Consider the following 16,198-nt stretch of genomic DNA (forward strand, 5'->3'; position numbering starts at 1 on the left):
AGTTCATCTCAAATTGAGCTGATATACCTAATTGATGTCAATCTATCACCGACATTATATATTCTATTTTTTTGGAAGAGTCCTAAATAGTAAACAAATATGGCGTACTTCCGACCACAGACAATAGAGTAATATTGTAAGTATAGTAAAGTGACATAAAGAGCAAATGAATGAACAATATTAATAAGCCATAGACGAAAGTAAAATTCATTTTGTGTTCAAATATTTCACGCTAACATACTGCTAAAATTGTTTGAAAACCTAATAATATGTTGAATATTTTTTCAAAGAATTAGTAGAGGTACAGAATTACGAAAAAAAAAAAAATATATTAATCGATCGATCGTATCATCATCATCGAGCATAAAAGGCAACAAATTTATATTTCGTTTATGTAAAATGGTCGGTAAAAAAGACGTCAAAAATAAAATTTACAACAAAATAGAGCCGCCTGTGTCTGGAAAAAAAAGTCGACCCTATTAGTGTTATTGTCACATTATTTGTATTCACTATAAATATAAAGCCTTGCGCCGGAGGCACACTCTATAACATGTAAACAAAAGGATTGATAGCACTGTTGCTCACGTAGCTCTCATTGGGTAATCCTAAGTCTCATACTAAAGTCCCACAAAATTTTCCTGTGAACTACAATAAACTTTTATGCCAATGCTATGTGCTTTTATATTAAATGGGATAGCGTCAAAAATTTTCAGAGTTAAATTGATATTCAGAAACATTCATAATATAAAATAAAACCCTTACAATAAACACTTTCCTATAAAAGATTGACATTTATAATATTTTGTCAGCATTTTTTACGCTCAACAAAAATTAAAAAAAAAAATATCTAAAACATAATAACAAATCGCTTTACGGTAACATTGTTTTATAACTTACTATCAAATTATGATTCGTGACAATTTAAAATATAAGTAAAAAACACGGCCCATTTTATCGCTCATGCCGTTCATTCTCTTATACTCATTCACCTCTAAAAATATTATGACCACATCCCTATTTGCGTCACAAAAAAAGATATTAAAATGTCATTTTCGAAAATATTAATTATCTGTACGCTCAAAATCCGTATTTTAATAATTTTTATGTGTTTAAAATGATAAATTGATATTTGTTTTTAGTGAAATAAATAGTAAATGGAGTCAGAGATTTATAAGTAATTCATATTATTATTTTTAATGTTTTATTTATTTTTTATCATATTTTATTATTTTTATTAAATTATTTTTTTACTAGGTCAGCCATATTCTGCGGTGTCTGTAGAGATTCTAGCCTATCTCGATCAATCAAGTAGGCAGACTAAAATTTTACAGCACGACGCTTAAAAACTGTTGCCTTGGCGTAAAATAAGCTGCCGCATTGCCGCAATTTGTAGCATGCCACAAGATGGCGCACGACACAAAATGTCATCATTTCAGCCTATCACATTTCACTGCTGGACAAAGGCCTCCAAAAGTTCAAAAGTTTTGCCCATAATCACCACGCTGGGCAGGCAGGTTGGTGACCGCAGTACTGGCTTTGTCGCACCAAAGACGCTGCTGCCCGTCTTTGGCCTGTCTATTTCAAAGCCAACAGTTGGATGGTTATCCCGCCATCGGTCGGCTTTATAGGTTCCATGGTGGTAGTGGAACTGTTTTATCCCTTAGTCGCCTCTTACGACACCACGGGAGGGGGGGGGGTCACGATTGAATAGTATTGGTAAACATTCACAACTTCTGAATTAGGTATCCCTAGTCGCAATAATTAGAACAGATACTATATAATTGTGTTTGCAGGCAAACGAAAACAAAACGACTTCAATTATATCGACAAGTAATACAACGGTAGACGTAAAAATAGTCAAGTAAATACGCATTATCAAGGTTACTCCAAAAGTTGTAATCAGATCTCGATGAAGTTAAAATGTGACCACATGATAAACATCGACTTTCGATTAAATTAAAAATTATCAAAATCGGTACACCCAGTAAAAAATTATGCGGTTTTTCGAGTTTCCCTCGCTTTCTCTGGGATCCTATCATCAGACCCTGGTTTCTTTATCATGGTACCACACTTAGGATATCTCCTTTCCAACAAAGACTTATCAAAATCAGTTCATAAACGACAAAGTTATCCCCGAACATACATTAAAATATATATATATGTACTAGCGGCCCGCTCCGGCTTCGCACGGGTATAAAATATATCCTATGTCATTCACTGAAATAATTGTGTTTGCTCACAAACGAAAAAAAAACCGACTTCAATTTCATCGACGAGTAATACAACGTAGATCGACGAAAAAATAGTCAAAATCGGTACACCTAGTAAAAAGTTATTGCGGATTTTCAAGAGTTTTCCTCGATTTCTCTGGGATCCCATCATCAGATCCCGGTTTCCTTATCATGATACTAAACTTGGGATATCTCCTTTCTAACAAAAAAAGAATTATCAAAATCGGTACATCCAGTAGAAAGTTATGTGGTATAATACAACGTAGGTCGACGAAAAAAGCGTCAAGTAAAAACGCATTATTAGATATAACTCGAAAAGTAGTTGTTAGATCTCAAATAAATTTAAATGGGACCAATTGACACACACCACCTTTCGATTAAAAAAAAATGTCGAAATCAGTTCACCCGGTCTAAAGTTGAAGTAACATACATAAAAAAAAAATACTGTCGAATTGAGAACCTCCTCCTTTTTTGGAAGTCGGTTAGAAATGATTAAAATCGATCCAGTAGTTTTGATTTAATCATTACTGCCCGCGCATAATATAAACGCTTCCGATCGCTGCTGAATTCAAAGTGCTAAAGGGAGAACCGCGGCCTCCGACGCGCTATTTATAGGCACACTCCCACCGCCCCGGTCGGGCGAAACCGCCGCAAATGCTACGTCCCGCAATTTTTAAATCTGTAATAGGTATCTTCGAAAATATCCATTTAAATCATAAGGTAATGGCACCTATGTTGGACGCGGACCAGTCATGGACATTTTTTGAATTGATCTCCAAAATTAAGCAAACGCGAATTTTTTTTTCAAATATCAAAACCGATCAGTTGTACTAATATTTTAGCTGCCATACCAACTGTTTTTGACAGCCAACGGACATTTTGATTGCGGCCACAGCGGTTGTTAGTTACGCGGTGTCATTTAGTGTCGAGAATCATAATTTGTTATAAGAATCGCGATGCAAGTAAGTACACTTAACATATTATTTTGTGTCAGGTGTATCGTCGTCGTCGAAAGTCATAGTATTCAATAATTTACTAATAAGAATACATTACTTTAATATTATAACCCAAAATGTCATTGGCTTTCTAATCCTAAAATTTACCATGTCCATAATTGGATATTATTCAAGCATTTCAAGCACGTAAACCCAGTCGTGGACATAGTGCCCATAAAGTGAACTTGCTTATTTTTTTTTTCATATATCATTCGTCTGTTCTAGTATATCTTCATGTTTCTCTAGAAATTTGCAATAAATAATAACTCTATCCAATTATGGACATTTTGTCCATGACTAGGTGTCCATAATGGGTTCAACGTATTTCTAATAGATACAAATTTATTTTCATCCTAGAAATGGCACCAAGAAAAGATTATATCAAAGAACAACTGGCCAGGGCTATCGAAGAAGTAAGAAAAGGAGAAAAAATGGCTAAGATCTAGACTAGGTAAAACCGAATTAGAAAAACCGAATTATGGGGTTTTTGGGTGTGGAGGGCGGAGGGTGTAGGGAAATCTATACAAGGTAACACTGTCACACCTCAGAACCCCATGGTTATGGAGCGACCAGCCTCCGCTGCGGAACGGAGCATGAGTGAGCGTGCTTTCGCACGCAAGGGCGGAAGGGCTGCACTTCCCGCAGCGCCGGAGCCAAGCGTTCCTCTAACTTTCGAAATTCTTCTTCTAACCTCAAAACTTTAACCATGGATATCTCCATAATCATGGGGTTCTGAGGTGTGACAGTGGTACCAGGGGTAGCGTTCCCCACCCTCTCCCCCCCCTTCCCCCCACGGTCCCGAAATTCGGTTTTATCTAATCTAAAGCTTTACCGAAAAAATATCTGTTGCTGCTAAAAGATACGGATATCCCAAGGATAACTTTGCACAATAAAATCACCGGGAAAAGTCCTATTGTGTAATCTAGGTCCAGCTACTGTAATTTCATATGAGGAAGAAAGGATAATCGTGAGATGGATGGAATTTATGACTGAAAAACACTTCCCTGTAACCAAAGAACAATTGCTTGATAGTGTCCAAAAAATAATATCTGATAAAAAATTAGATTCCTGTCCATTCACAAATAATCGGCCAGGAAAAAAGTGGTACTCTTCGTTTTTAAAAAGGCATCCAGATATTTCAGAACGTACCGCACAAAATTTAAGTAAAGCAAGAGATAAAGTCACAGAAGATGACATACTCCGTTGGTTTGTAGAAATTAAGAGGAAAGGGTACCGGCTCTTTCTCCATACAAACGTAGTCGACTGTTTTCTCCCTGGATAATGACACTAGATCGAATATTTTTGTGACATAAAACTCTTTGCTGCTATGACCATGCCCTTATGTTTTAATTTTTTTCATATTCTTATTATCATAGGAATTAGGAGACTACAAAAACTCGAAATATTGCATAATTTTTTGTACATTTTCAGACACTCATTAAAAAAAATATGTGCATATTTTCAAAAAAATGAGAACATAGGGGCATAGCCAGTCTTCTTTTATTTTCTAAAAAAAAATTTTTAAAAATTGCCATGCTTTGAGGAGAAAACAGTCGACTACGAAACACTGTTTTGGTCAAAAATTATCTACCTAAAACGGTCTGAGCTGCAGTTGTCCCTTTCTTGCTTTTTGGGGGATAGGTCTAGGGGAGGGAAGGGTCAAAACTCAAAGCAATACGTATATACGCCAGCGAAGTGATGCCTCATAGTCGATAATTATATCGATACACTAGTGATGTAATTTTTAGTCGATATTTTCTAAAATTCGTATTAAGAAAATTAAATAATTTCTCTTTTCATAACTACAATAAAACCGTATTTGTATATGCGTTTTTTATTGTAACACTGTGCAAACCTGGGCTAACGAAGGGTTTCGCTAACAAATAACAATGATAATTATGGTAAATAACTGTGTTGTTTGTTTTTGGTATCAAATTAAAGGGCTCAATACAAGGATTTCAAAAAAGTATATTATGATTATTATTACCGTAATACTAATAAAAAATACAATAAGAAAGTTTAAAAAATTAGGATTCTGCTCTTTCCCATGCCTATGCCAAGCAAGCTGCGAGCCGCGCTTCTTCCTCGCCTCCTAGGCGAAAAACAACTTCGGGGTTTACTCTTTCCAATATATTTTTTTTATCAATTTCGGAATACTCTGTAAAAAGTTATGCATGGTCAAACATAAATAAATATAGGTACGTGGCGACTTTAGAACCTCCTCTGTTTTTTTTCATCGGTAAAAAATTGCTTAGTTGTTTTCTTGACATTAATGAGGAGCAGATTATTAAATTTGGTCGAATCTATGTACCTATGCGATTCGTATTTGGACTTCGCAAATAGAATCATATTTCTGAATTGCGTAAAGAACTCAAGTGGCATCACTGGCGTAGCATTCCTTGGAACCCCGGGAACCTTGGGGCCCTGTATCAAAATTAGTGGGGGGGCAGGCAAATGATGGGTAAAGATTTCTCACAAAAAAATGCTTGCATTGAATTAAAATAAATATTTATTGATTATAAGTTATTACTTCCTCCTAGAATAGACAATAGTGGGTGTAGTCTGCTGTAGATGTTCCTGTTCCATTGAAATCTTTAGGTAATTTTTTATCAGTTTTAGTTTTAAAAAACATCAAGTTAATACCTCCGGAAAACTGGATGCAAGGCTATTGAATTTTATCAGTAATAATTTCATGAGTTCTATAATGGAATGAATGTTTTGAATTTCGGATTTTAAGCTAATTTAAAGAGCTTGTAATTCCAAGCTGGAGAGTTATTAGCCTTGACCTGCAGCAATAGATGCGGGGGATCGTTCGCTTCAGCCTGTGAGGCCAATACTATTAGTGAATTCCTATGAATCTTCCGCATCTATATGGGGGATTCACAGGCGCATAACCTGAAGAAGAGATTCAACGCTGCCTCCAGGTCTTACAGGTAGTAAATCGCTAGGGCAAAGTTCAAACACAGCAGAATTGGCGAGAGACTATTGGGCTTTCTAAATGGAACCCGTGCCTTTTGTTTCTTACAAAATCTGTCGAAGGTAACTTTTTTTAGTCTACACTTCTATCATTGCGCGAACATGAAGGCTCTCTGGCACATTATGCGAAAAAGTAAGCGAAAATTCTTTGCACTCTTTTTGCGTCGAATTCAACTCTTGACGATGAGGGAAAAGCACCATCGAGCATTCCACGGTGCGAGCACGCGATGCGTAATGTGCACTATGAGCAGTGTCGTTTGTTGTGTTCTGCATTCTTTCGATGTCAAGAAGTCTAGTGGTGCTAATTGTATCCACCAGTGGTTTGCAACCAATGTGCGAGCTTCGTGCGCATTCTTTCCGCGTACATTCAAAGTGTGGAATGACCTTGCTAAAATTTGGGGGTTTTCAAGCGTCTAGTGTCTACATCTTTTCTCTAAAGGCCATGGGCGATGGTAGCCGTTATAAATCAGATGGCTTCGTCTGCTTGTGTGCCCCATTCTTATATAAAAAAAAGATTAATTCATTGTTCATAATGATTAACTGAATCCCGAAATAAACGATACAGAATGTTATCAACAATTGGGCGCACGCTTGACTCGGATAAAAGGGGATTGCTTTTCAGACTTCAGTCATTTCTGAAGTGAAAACTCTATAGGTATGTATGACAGTTTTTTTATTCTTTTTTCCAGGAAGCACAAGATTAAGTGACATTGTGGATAACATTTTACTAATTTTTGCTTACACACCTTAGGGGCCCTGTAAAGAGGGGGCCCCGTATCATTGATACGGCTGATATGGCAGTAGTTACGCCCTGAGTGGCACCCAATTCCCTACTGCGGGAATACGTATATTCTCAACTTACTTTACTCTATTCTTTTTAACCCTGTTGTACCTGCGTATCTAAAACGACGATTTAAATTTCTTACTGATTCCAATGAACGCAGTCTTCGTTCTGAGGAAAGCTTACTTCTTGAATTTCCCTCTCACTCCTCTTTCTTTTATACTAAATCTTTCACTGTTCAAGCTCGTCGACTTAGGAATTCTATAGACGTGTAAAATCGGTTTCTATTTTTAACAGACTTCCAAAAAAGGAGGAAGCTCTCAATTTAACTGTATTTTTTATGTATGTTACTTCAGAACTTTTGACTGAGTGGACCGATTTCAACAATTTTTTTTTCTAATCGAAAGGTGGTGTGTGTCATTTGGTCTCACTTAAGTTTATTTGAGATCTAACAACAACTTTTCGAGTTATATAAATAATACGTTTTTACTTGACTATTTTCGTCGACCTACGTTGTATTATACCGCATAACTTTTTACTGGGTGTACCGATTTTGATGATTTTTAATTTAATCGAAAGCTGATGTTTATCGTGTAGTCATATTTAAATTTCATCGAGATCTGATAACAAATTTTTGAGTAATCTTTAATAACGCGTATTTGCTTGACTATATTTTCGTCTACCTTTGTTGTATTACAAGTCGATGTAATTGAAGTCGGCTTTTTTTCCTTTGCGTGCAAGTCGAACTCGGTCCACCCAGTCAATAGTTCTGAAGTAACATATGTACAAAAAAAAGAAAAGAAAAATACAGTCGAATTAAGAACCTCCTCCTTTTTTGGAAGTCGGTTAAAAATCAATCTGATACGTATTACTATTTTCTGTTGGTGTACAATAAAGTGTATTGTTATGTTATGTCATGTTAATCAACCACTCTTTAGAAAAAATCAATCGATTACGTAATTTGCCTAACTAAAAAAACACAAATAAAATAATAATTGAAAAAGTCGCCTGCATGATTTTTGTAAGTGTACATACTGTGTACATAATGTGTGAAATTGGTGTGATTTATTTACTGCTATCTTTGTGTTATTATTGAATTTTTATCTTGTTCCAGCCTTTTCAATTGACTTTCTAATAGTTGTTCTTCACGCAGGCGGCTTTTCTTGTTTTTTTTTTTTATTATAATATTATTTTTAACCATTGTTATATCGCCGCAATTATATGTTAATTAATACATATAACTTATACCTATGTATTAATAACTGCGACAAACATGAGACATTACAAATTATATAGGTACTAAGACAAACATTTTATACTATGTATGTACTACATTACATATGTATACTATACTTACACTTATACTATGTACTACATGTATACACTATAATTATGTATGTATTTCATTACCCATTCTTACACACACCTCAACCATGTAATTACATACCTAATTCATAAATAAAGTACCTAAGTATTTCGATAATTACCCACAAAAATATAGACATGTATCAAGTCACAAAGAGTATCCAAGTCAAAATAATAAAACATAATAATAAGTAGTTTACGAAATTCAATAATAGTAAGCCGAGTCACAGCAATATGATGCAGAACAAATTCAATAAAACAAGCCAAATTCAGAAAAATAGCACTATGCGCTATAATATGTACTCGTAGTCAATCGCAAACGAAAGATGCGAATACTAAAATATCGTCAACAATTAATAGCTGAATAGCCGGCGCAGGCACACTAACAACACTACAGTCACACATAGAAAAAACGGAGCGGAGATGGCGCGGGGCGCGGTAGCGGCATGCAGCGCGACAGAAACATTTTTAACCGACTTCGAAAAAAGGAGGGGGTTCTCAATTCGACTGTATTTTTTTTTATGTATGTTACATCAGAACTTTTGACTGGGTGGAGTGATTTCGACAAATTTTCTTTTAATCGAAAGGTGGTGTGTGCCAATTGGTCCCATTTAAATTTATTTGAGATCTAACAACTACTTTTCGAGCTTATACCTAATAATGCGTTTTTACTTGACGCTTTTTTCGTCGACCTACGTTGTATTATACCACATAACTTTCTACTGGATGTACCGATTTTGATAATTCTTTTTTTGTTAGAAAGGAGATATCCCAAGTTTAGTATCATGATAAGGAAACCGGGATCTGATGATGGGATCCCAGAGAAATCGAGGGAAACTCTTGACAATCCGCAATAACTTTTTACTGGGTGTACCGATTTTGATAATTCTTTTTTTGTTGGAAAGGGGATATCCCTAGTTTAGTACCATGATAAGGAAACCAAAATCTGATGATGGAATCCCAGAGAAATCGAGAAAACTTCTTGAAAATCCGCAATAACTTTTTACTGGGTGTACCGATTTTAATAATTGTTAATTTAATCGAAAGCTGATGTTTGTCATGTGGTTACTTGACTATTTTTTCGTCGATCTACGTTGTACCACTCGTCGATGTAATTGAAGTCGGTTTTTTATTCGTTTGCAAGCAAACACAATTATATTCAAATACCTATTTTTGAAGTCTCTTCGGTACCCTTTCCTCTTAAAGGTTATCTTCAAAATAAAGACTTGCTTGAAGTAATAATGAATGATCCTGAATGAATTTTTAATGTTGATTCCTTCGGATATATTCCTTCGGATAGTATAGAAGCAACACAATTTGAAAAAAAATGTTGAATTTTATATATATTTTCTAGTTCTTGATTTTTTTTTCAATTAGGTAGGATTAGAGTATTTAGGAAATTTAGTATTTTAGAAAATAACGAATACCGTAAAATAAAATAAATCAAGCAAAATAGAAATAATAATAATAATAATTCCAACTATTAAGTGAAATAAAAAATCATATGGCTTTATTTATTTTTGTCGACAGTATAAAATTACATAAAAAAAAATTAAAAAAAAAGTATACTAGTAATATTTTAGTTTTATTACCGTCATATAAATTCGTGTGACCGATATACGTTACTTCCGTTATATATTTTTCTTACGGTTTTAGTATCACATTTTTTTCAGTTCGCTCGCCCAGCTAAATGTCAAGCCTGCCGTAAGGTTCCTTAAATTCCTTCCTTCGTTCCAAAAATCTAATACCTTGTAACTCATCGAAAATTAGTCCAAATCTTAGCCGAACATACCATACTGGGCTTAATATCAAAAATAATAGACGACTTTAGGAAAACTAACTTTCGCATTACTTTGTTTCATTTCATAAATTTTTTTCATACATTATTTCTTGAATAATTTTTTTTAATTTTTTTTTCTTTTTTAGTTTATATTTAATTTAAGAACTTTTACAAAAGTACATGCCAGGTTTTTAGCATTTCTAAAAATGTTTAGGGCTGCGTTATTTAAGTCTACTTATAAGCCGTTGCGTACGAAATAATCTAGTAATTCGGGTTCAGGTCGTTTCAACTTTGAAGAGGGTAGAGATAAAAAGTTAAAATAAAAAATATAAAGCATTTTTATCGTAAAAAGTTTTATAATTAGTCGATTTTACATGTTTTACTTTTTAATTCTTGTATCGTCTTATTCCCTTGAAAGTATGCAATTTCAACTTCTTTGTGTATATTTTTAGTACCATTCTGGCACATACATTTAAAAAATCTTATAATTTTAAATAATAATATTTTAAAAGTACACAATAATATGTGATGTTTATGTTTATTTGAGGAATCAGGACTTCTCCTTCTACATAAAAATATACAAAATATTACATGTGGTGCAAACTTTATGCCAGGATCTATCAGTTGTAAATTTGGACTTATAGGTAAAAATCGGATTAAAAATAATCTATATTGCAATTCTTAAAAAATGTAGAAATAATTAATCAGAGTAAAAAGTAAATCATTAGCAGTAATGTGCTTGTTTTGTCGGAAATTAAAATTTGCATAATTGTAACAATTTATTCAAATACTTATTAGTAAAGTACATTCTTAATTTTGCTAACGTATTGTTACGTTACTTAAAACTTCAACTTTCAAATATTAAGAGCAATTGTGCCTTCGCCTATTTTTTTTTTTTAAATTTTTAATTCCCACGCTCTTACGTAGTTACTGTTATACTCTTTTGTTCACTCCTTATTTACTTTATTTTTAGTTTACCGCCCTTTCTTATTTATAATTATAAATTTATTTTTAATGCCAATCATAAAGAAATCTGATCTCTCAAATCAATTTATTTTAAAATAATATGGAAAAACATCAGTACTACTTCATTTATTTATTCTGACATCAACTAAAGCTAGAGCAAAGATTTAATGAATACTAATTGAATAGCCTACTTCCCGCCACTCACTAGTAAAATAAAATATAGCATTTAAATTAGTAATTTTGCTAAATAAGATTTTTTTTTTAATTTTACGTTTTTATAAATAAATTTTATTACCTATTATAAATAAAAGATAAATGGTATCCAAGAAATTAATAAATGATTTTTCATTTTAAACGTAGATATAAGATTTATTTAGCGGCTGTACGATTTAGAATGTGTGGTTTCAGATAATTTATAAATACATGTCGTGTTAAAAATTATACACTAATTTAAACAACAAAGTACAATATGGAATGTCAATATATTTTATTTTATATCTACATTTTGACGTAAATCTGGTAAGATGGCTGAAATTAAAATTTGCTTAATAATATACAATTCTTCTTTATCGGTCTGTATCGTATGACTTACTCATTCATACCACAAACTTATGAGTATGTTGAATTTCGATAATACTTTTTTTACAAATTTCCCACTGGAGTTAACTAACTACAAAACATAAAAGACAATTTTCAATGTAAAATAAATATATTTTCAAATCAAATGTATGACATTTGATCTGTTTACTGTTGACAGAAAGATAAAAAACCTACTAACATTAAGCAATATTTATCGAAAATCGAACACGTAACAGAAATTCCATTCACTATTAAATACATAACGTACACTGTTTTCTCATTGCATCGTGGCTTACTGTGGACAATTTTAGAATTATTCTACTACAATTATAAATCCGAATAAAACATTTCCGCGCAACGTTTTACGATGCCATTATGCAATGTGAGAACATTAAGAATAACAGATTTAATGGTTAAAAGTTGATTGTCTATTTATCAAATACATAAAATAAAACATTTTTGATTTTTTCCAAATTTCGATTACTACCATGCTCTTTATTAGTACATACTATAAAACAAGTTCAGAAAGGTAGAAGACGCTTCTAGAACAAAATATAAATATATCATAGGCTTACGAATGTAAAGAGAGTTTACATCAAGAACTTGCATACAAACTTATTATAATACAATTTATTTTAAAATGCAACCCTCTCGTAAAGGCCTATAGTAAGCAACCAAATCGAGTCAATGATATAACAGTTTAATTTATAATATGTATATCTATTCACAGCACTTAACCACATGTTAGTCAACGATTTCACACACAAAACAATCACAAAGTCACTCCGGCGTCAGATTATCACCACTTAGATTGCATTGACATTAATATTAATTTTATATACTCATATGTACAACTAAAGTAACGTCTGCGTAATGAATTACAACGATTCTTCGAACGCTGCCATCAAGTCACTCTGCATATTCATATCTATCTGGCCAGCCATCTAAAACACAAATATTTAAATTTAATTATGAATCAGTAGTCATAGTGTTATTAGTTGGTTATCGTCAGCACACTTTTTTCATTAGCACCAACAAATAAATAATTATTATCAAGTAATTTGTTGGCAATATTTTACAGATTTAAATAGTGTATTTGGATTTAGGAGTAAAAGATTTCCAGCATGTTTTTACATTATACATAGAAATATCTGGATTTACCGGTTCTTTGGTCAGTCAAGACGAACCGAGAAATCAAGTTTCAGCTCCGGTTCTTTCGGGAATTTTGTTTTAATTACGCAATTCATACTAAAGCGAACAAGAGATGAAAACAAGGTATCCACGTGATGAGATTAATAATGGGTCCTGAAGAGACAGAACGCTGCAAATGTAACAACATGACGGTGGCCGATCAGCAAACTCTCCATTGCATAAATTGTAAATCTCCTGTTGAATCAACATCTCGATGAAGAGATGAAAGGATACCTAAAAGTCATAAATGACATTACGAACTGCTCGTCGTTGGTGGAGTCTAGAAGTTGGAGTTTATACTGCTTTTCCTGCTTTCAAATGACTTCTTTCGGTGTTACTTCGACTAACACTAATAGAAATGAATTTGAATATGTATTTTCAATTCAAGGGCAAATTTATCACAAAATAGGATCGTTACTACCAATGCCTAACGAAGACTATAAATTTCTGCAAGTATATTTCATCGGAAATGAAGAACAAGAAATTAATCAACGATGCAAAAAATTTAATGGATTTAGACGCGAAATAATCCTAGATGTACAGAGGATCTTACACAAATATAATCAACTAATTGTAAATAATGAGAAAATGTTTTCAATATTTTTTTTTCTTACTTTTTACGTCATAGTTTATTTTTTTATTTCAACTACCACGTAATCTCATATCAACTCCCGAGCGAAGCCGGGTAACATAACAAAAAAAGTGATACAAAGATTCCATAATCTGTGAATTCCAGGTCACATTTTGGTCAAAAATAATACCTAATTTTTGTTACTTCTGAACTATAAGGAATAAAATTGTTGTTAAATATAACTGACGGCAAAAGAGTGATCCAAACGATGCATCAAATAATAATAATAGCCTGACTTTTCACAGGACTTAATTTTAGACCAAATGAGTTACTCCAATTAACAATTTCACTAAAAAAAAATCCATATAGGGACGAAACTGCGAAGAAGAAGACAATGTCCCAATACGAAAAATCGTGTGGCCTTATTATTAATTTTACCTTAAACGTTTTAGCAGCCAGCATGGTATACCTTTTCAAATGACCTGGGAATTGGGCCTCATTCGTAATTTAAGCGTCTAGAATCTTAATATTCAGGGAGGTGTTCAAGACATTCATTGCTACAATTAAGGGAGTTTGTAAAAGATAAGTGCTCAAATTTTAGTCTTCTGTCCCAGAGTATAATAAATATTTTAAAAAAATCGCTCTTATACAGAGTTACTTGTAAAACACCAACATCCTCGCAGGACAAGATAGCTAACATTATGTACAACAACATTTGTTCTACGACTTTTGACATAACTCAATACATTAATTAAAAATGATTTTTTAAGCTTTTATTGTACTGTCCTAACATTTGCAAGTGTATGTTTCATTGATTCATTCATGATCGAACGGACGACGCGACGCTCGCGCGCGTTTGCACTGCTAATAATAATAATAACAATAATAAATAACACTTTCTCTACCCGATAATTCTAGTTAATAAAATAATTCAAGTTAATAATATAAATTGCTTGGTGGGTTTGTAGGCAGTATCACAGTATGTATGTCGCAGTGACTTAGGTAAATGTGTATGTAGATTAGCTCTATCTGAATTCTGAAGATCCAAAATATGTGAAAATTATTAACGTAGCTAATTATTATTCTTTAACGTTTACTAAAGTTTAATTAAACCAAATTAATATTAAATATTGGTATAGTTCGCGTCATGTAAAAAGAACGCTGGCCTTGAAGCTGCGCAGAAGCGATTTATCGGTCTATTTGGTGGTATGGGGTAGGGGATGGGAGTGTTTATCACGTGTCGCATGCTTGCCGGTGTGCTATTGGTTGGACAGTACGACGTCGACTCAAAATATTATCGCGTACAAAAGTTTTAAATTACAAAATTCTTCATTTACTATTTATTTCACTAAAAAACAAATATCAATTTATCATTTTAAACACATAAAAACTATTAAGATACGAATATCGAGAGTACAGATAATTAATATTTTTGAATACGACATTTCAATAACTAAAAAAATTGTTATTGCTTTTGTTTAAAAAAAAAATGTGATTTTGTAAAGTGATAATTATTATACTTATTTAGTCCGAATTATTCACACTTGTATTTCTAGTATTTTTTAATGTACCTACCAATAACCATTATACTAAGCCGCGAGTGAAAGCCTACTTAAAAAATAAAACGGTAGTACTTTTGTGCGCGAGTATACCCATGAGCAAACGCACCCCCTCCAGTTTCTTTCAGCGTTCTTTTTACATGATGCGAACTATAGCTGGGTATTGTTCACTTTTCATTGTTTAATGCAGGCGAATTAAAAAAGTGGAATCAGCGTACTTACAATAATTGAAAAATAAAAAATAATTGACAATAAAATAATATTTACAAACTAAATTCCTATTACCTCTACATTTACGTAAAAACGATCTTTACTGCAAGATCAAAATACGATACGAACTGACCTTTAACGACTGACAAATAGACACTTTTAAACAAAATAACGCGTCAGACATAATATTCTAATAAAATTAGTAACATTGCGTGCTAGAATATAGGTATAGAAATTCGAAAAATACCCAAAACCGAATCGAAGCACCCCACTGTCCACGTGGTCTTGGTCTGCCCTACCCCTAGAGTGTTTTTTTTAAGCCAGAGGCGCGGAGGGAGGGCTGCACTTCCCGCAGCGCCGGAGCCAAGCGTTACTCTAACCTTAAAGGTGGTAGGTTAATTTTTTCCGATTTAAAAATTGAACCTGAAACTTCAACCATGATATTATCTCTGTAACAACGGGGTTTACACGAAAATAGTTGTCCGGGGGGAGGGGTGAAAAATCCACTACTATACATATAATAAAATGGTAGGAAATTCAAAACTGTACATTGAATATTTTTTTAAAAGAATACTTGGTGTGTGATCTACCATCGATACTGAAGCCAAAAATACAGTTTTTAGAATTTTTGTCTGTTTGTCTGTATGTATGTCCGGGATAAACTCAAAAAGTACTGCATGGATTTACTTCAAATTTGGCACGAATATTATTAAGAAGTCGGGTCAACATATCGTCGGTTAAATGGAAAAATGACATTTCTCAAAATTTTCTAAAAGTAAGGTTATTACTGGAAAGAGTCTATTAACAACACTATTTTTATATGGATAAAAGACCCTTTATAAAATTACACGCCAAGCTCACTAGATGACACGAGTGTCGTTTCGGTACTCTGTGGTCATCACCATATTGTTTGTAGAAAATAGTCGTTTTTCGATTTGTAACACAGCCGCGAAACTGAGCACATGTCCATTTTTATACCGAAGTGACATATCTC

The 16,198-nt window shown here is 33.2% G+C and overlaps 1 protein-coding gene across 1 annotated transcript in view; it reads right to left on the reverse strand.

Annotated features, from left to right (window-relative positions):
* Positions 1–11,435: 11,435 nt before the first annotated feature.
* LOC123661749 (bromodomain-containing protein 3-like) overlaps positions 11,436–16,198 on the reverse strand; it is a 38,108-nt gene continuing 33,345 nt past the window's right edge. Inside the window, exon 22 of the mRNA XM_045596694.1 lies at positions 11,436–12,617. Coding sequence (XP_045452650.1) covers positions 12,552–12,617 — 66 coding nt within the window. The 3' untranslated portion in view covers positions 11,436–12,551. The remainder of the gene's footprint in view (positions 12,618–16,198) is intronic.

This window comes from Melitaea cinxia, chromosome 2 (assembly GCF_905220565.1).
Source record: "Melitaea cinxia chromosome 2, ilMelCinx1.1, whole genome shotgun sequence".
In the NCBI taxonomy this organism is placed as follows: Eukaryota; Metazoa; Arthropoda; class Insecta; order Lepidoptera; family Nymphalidae; genus Melitaea; species Melitaea cinxia.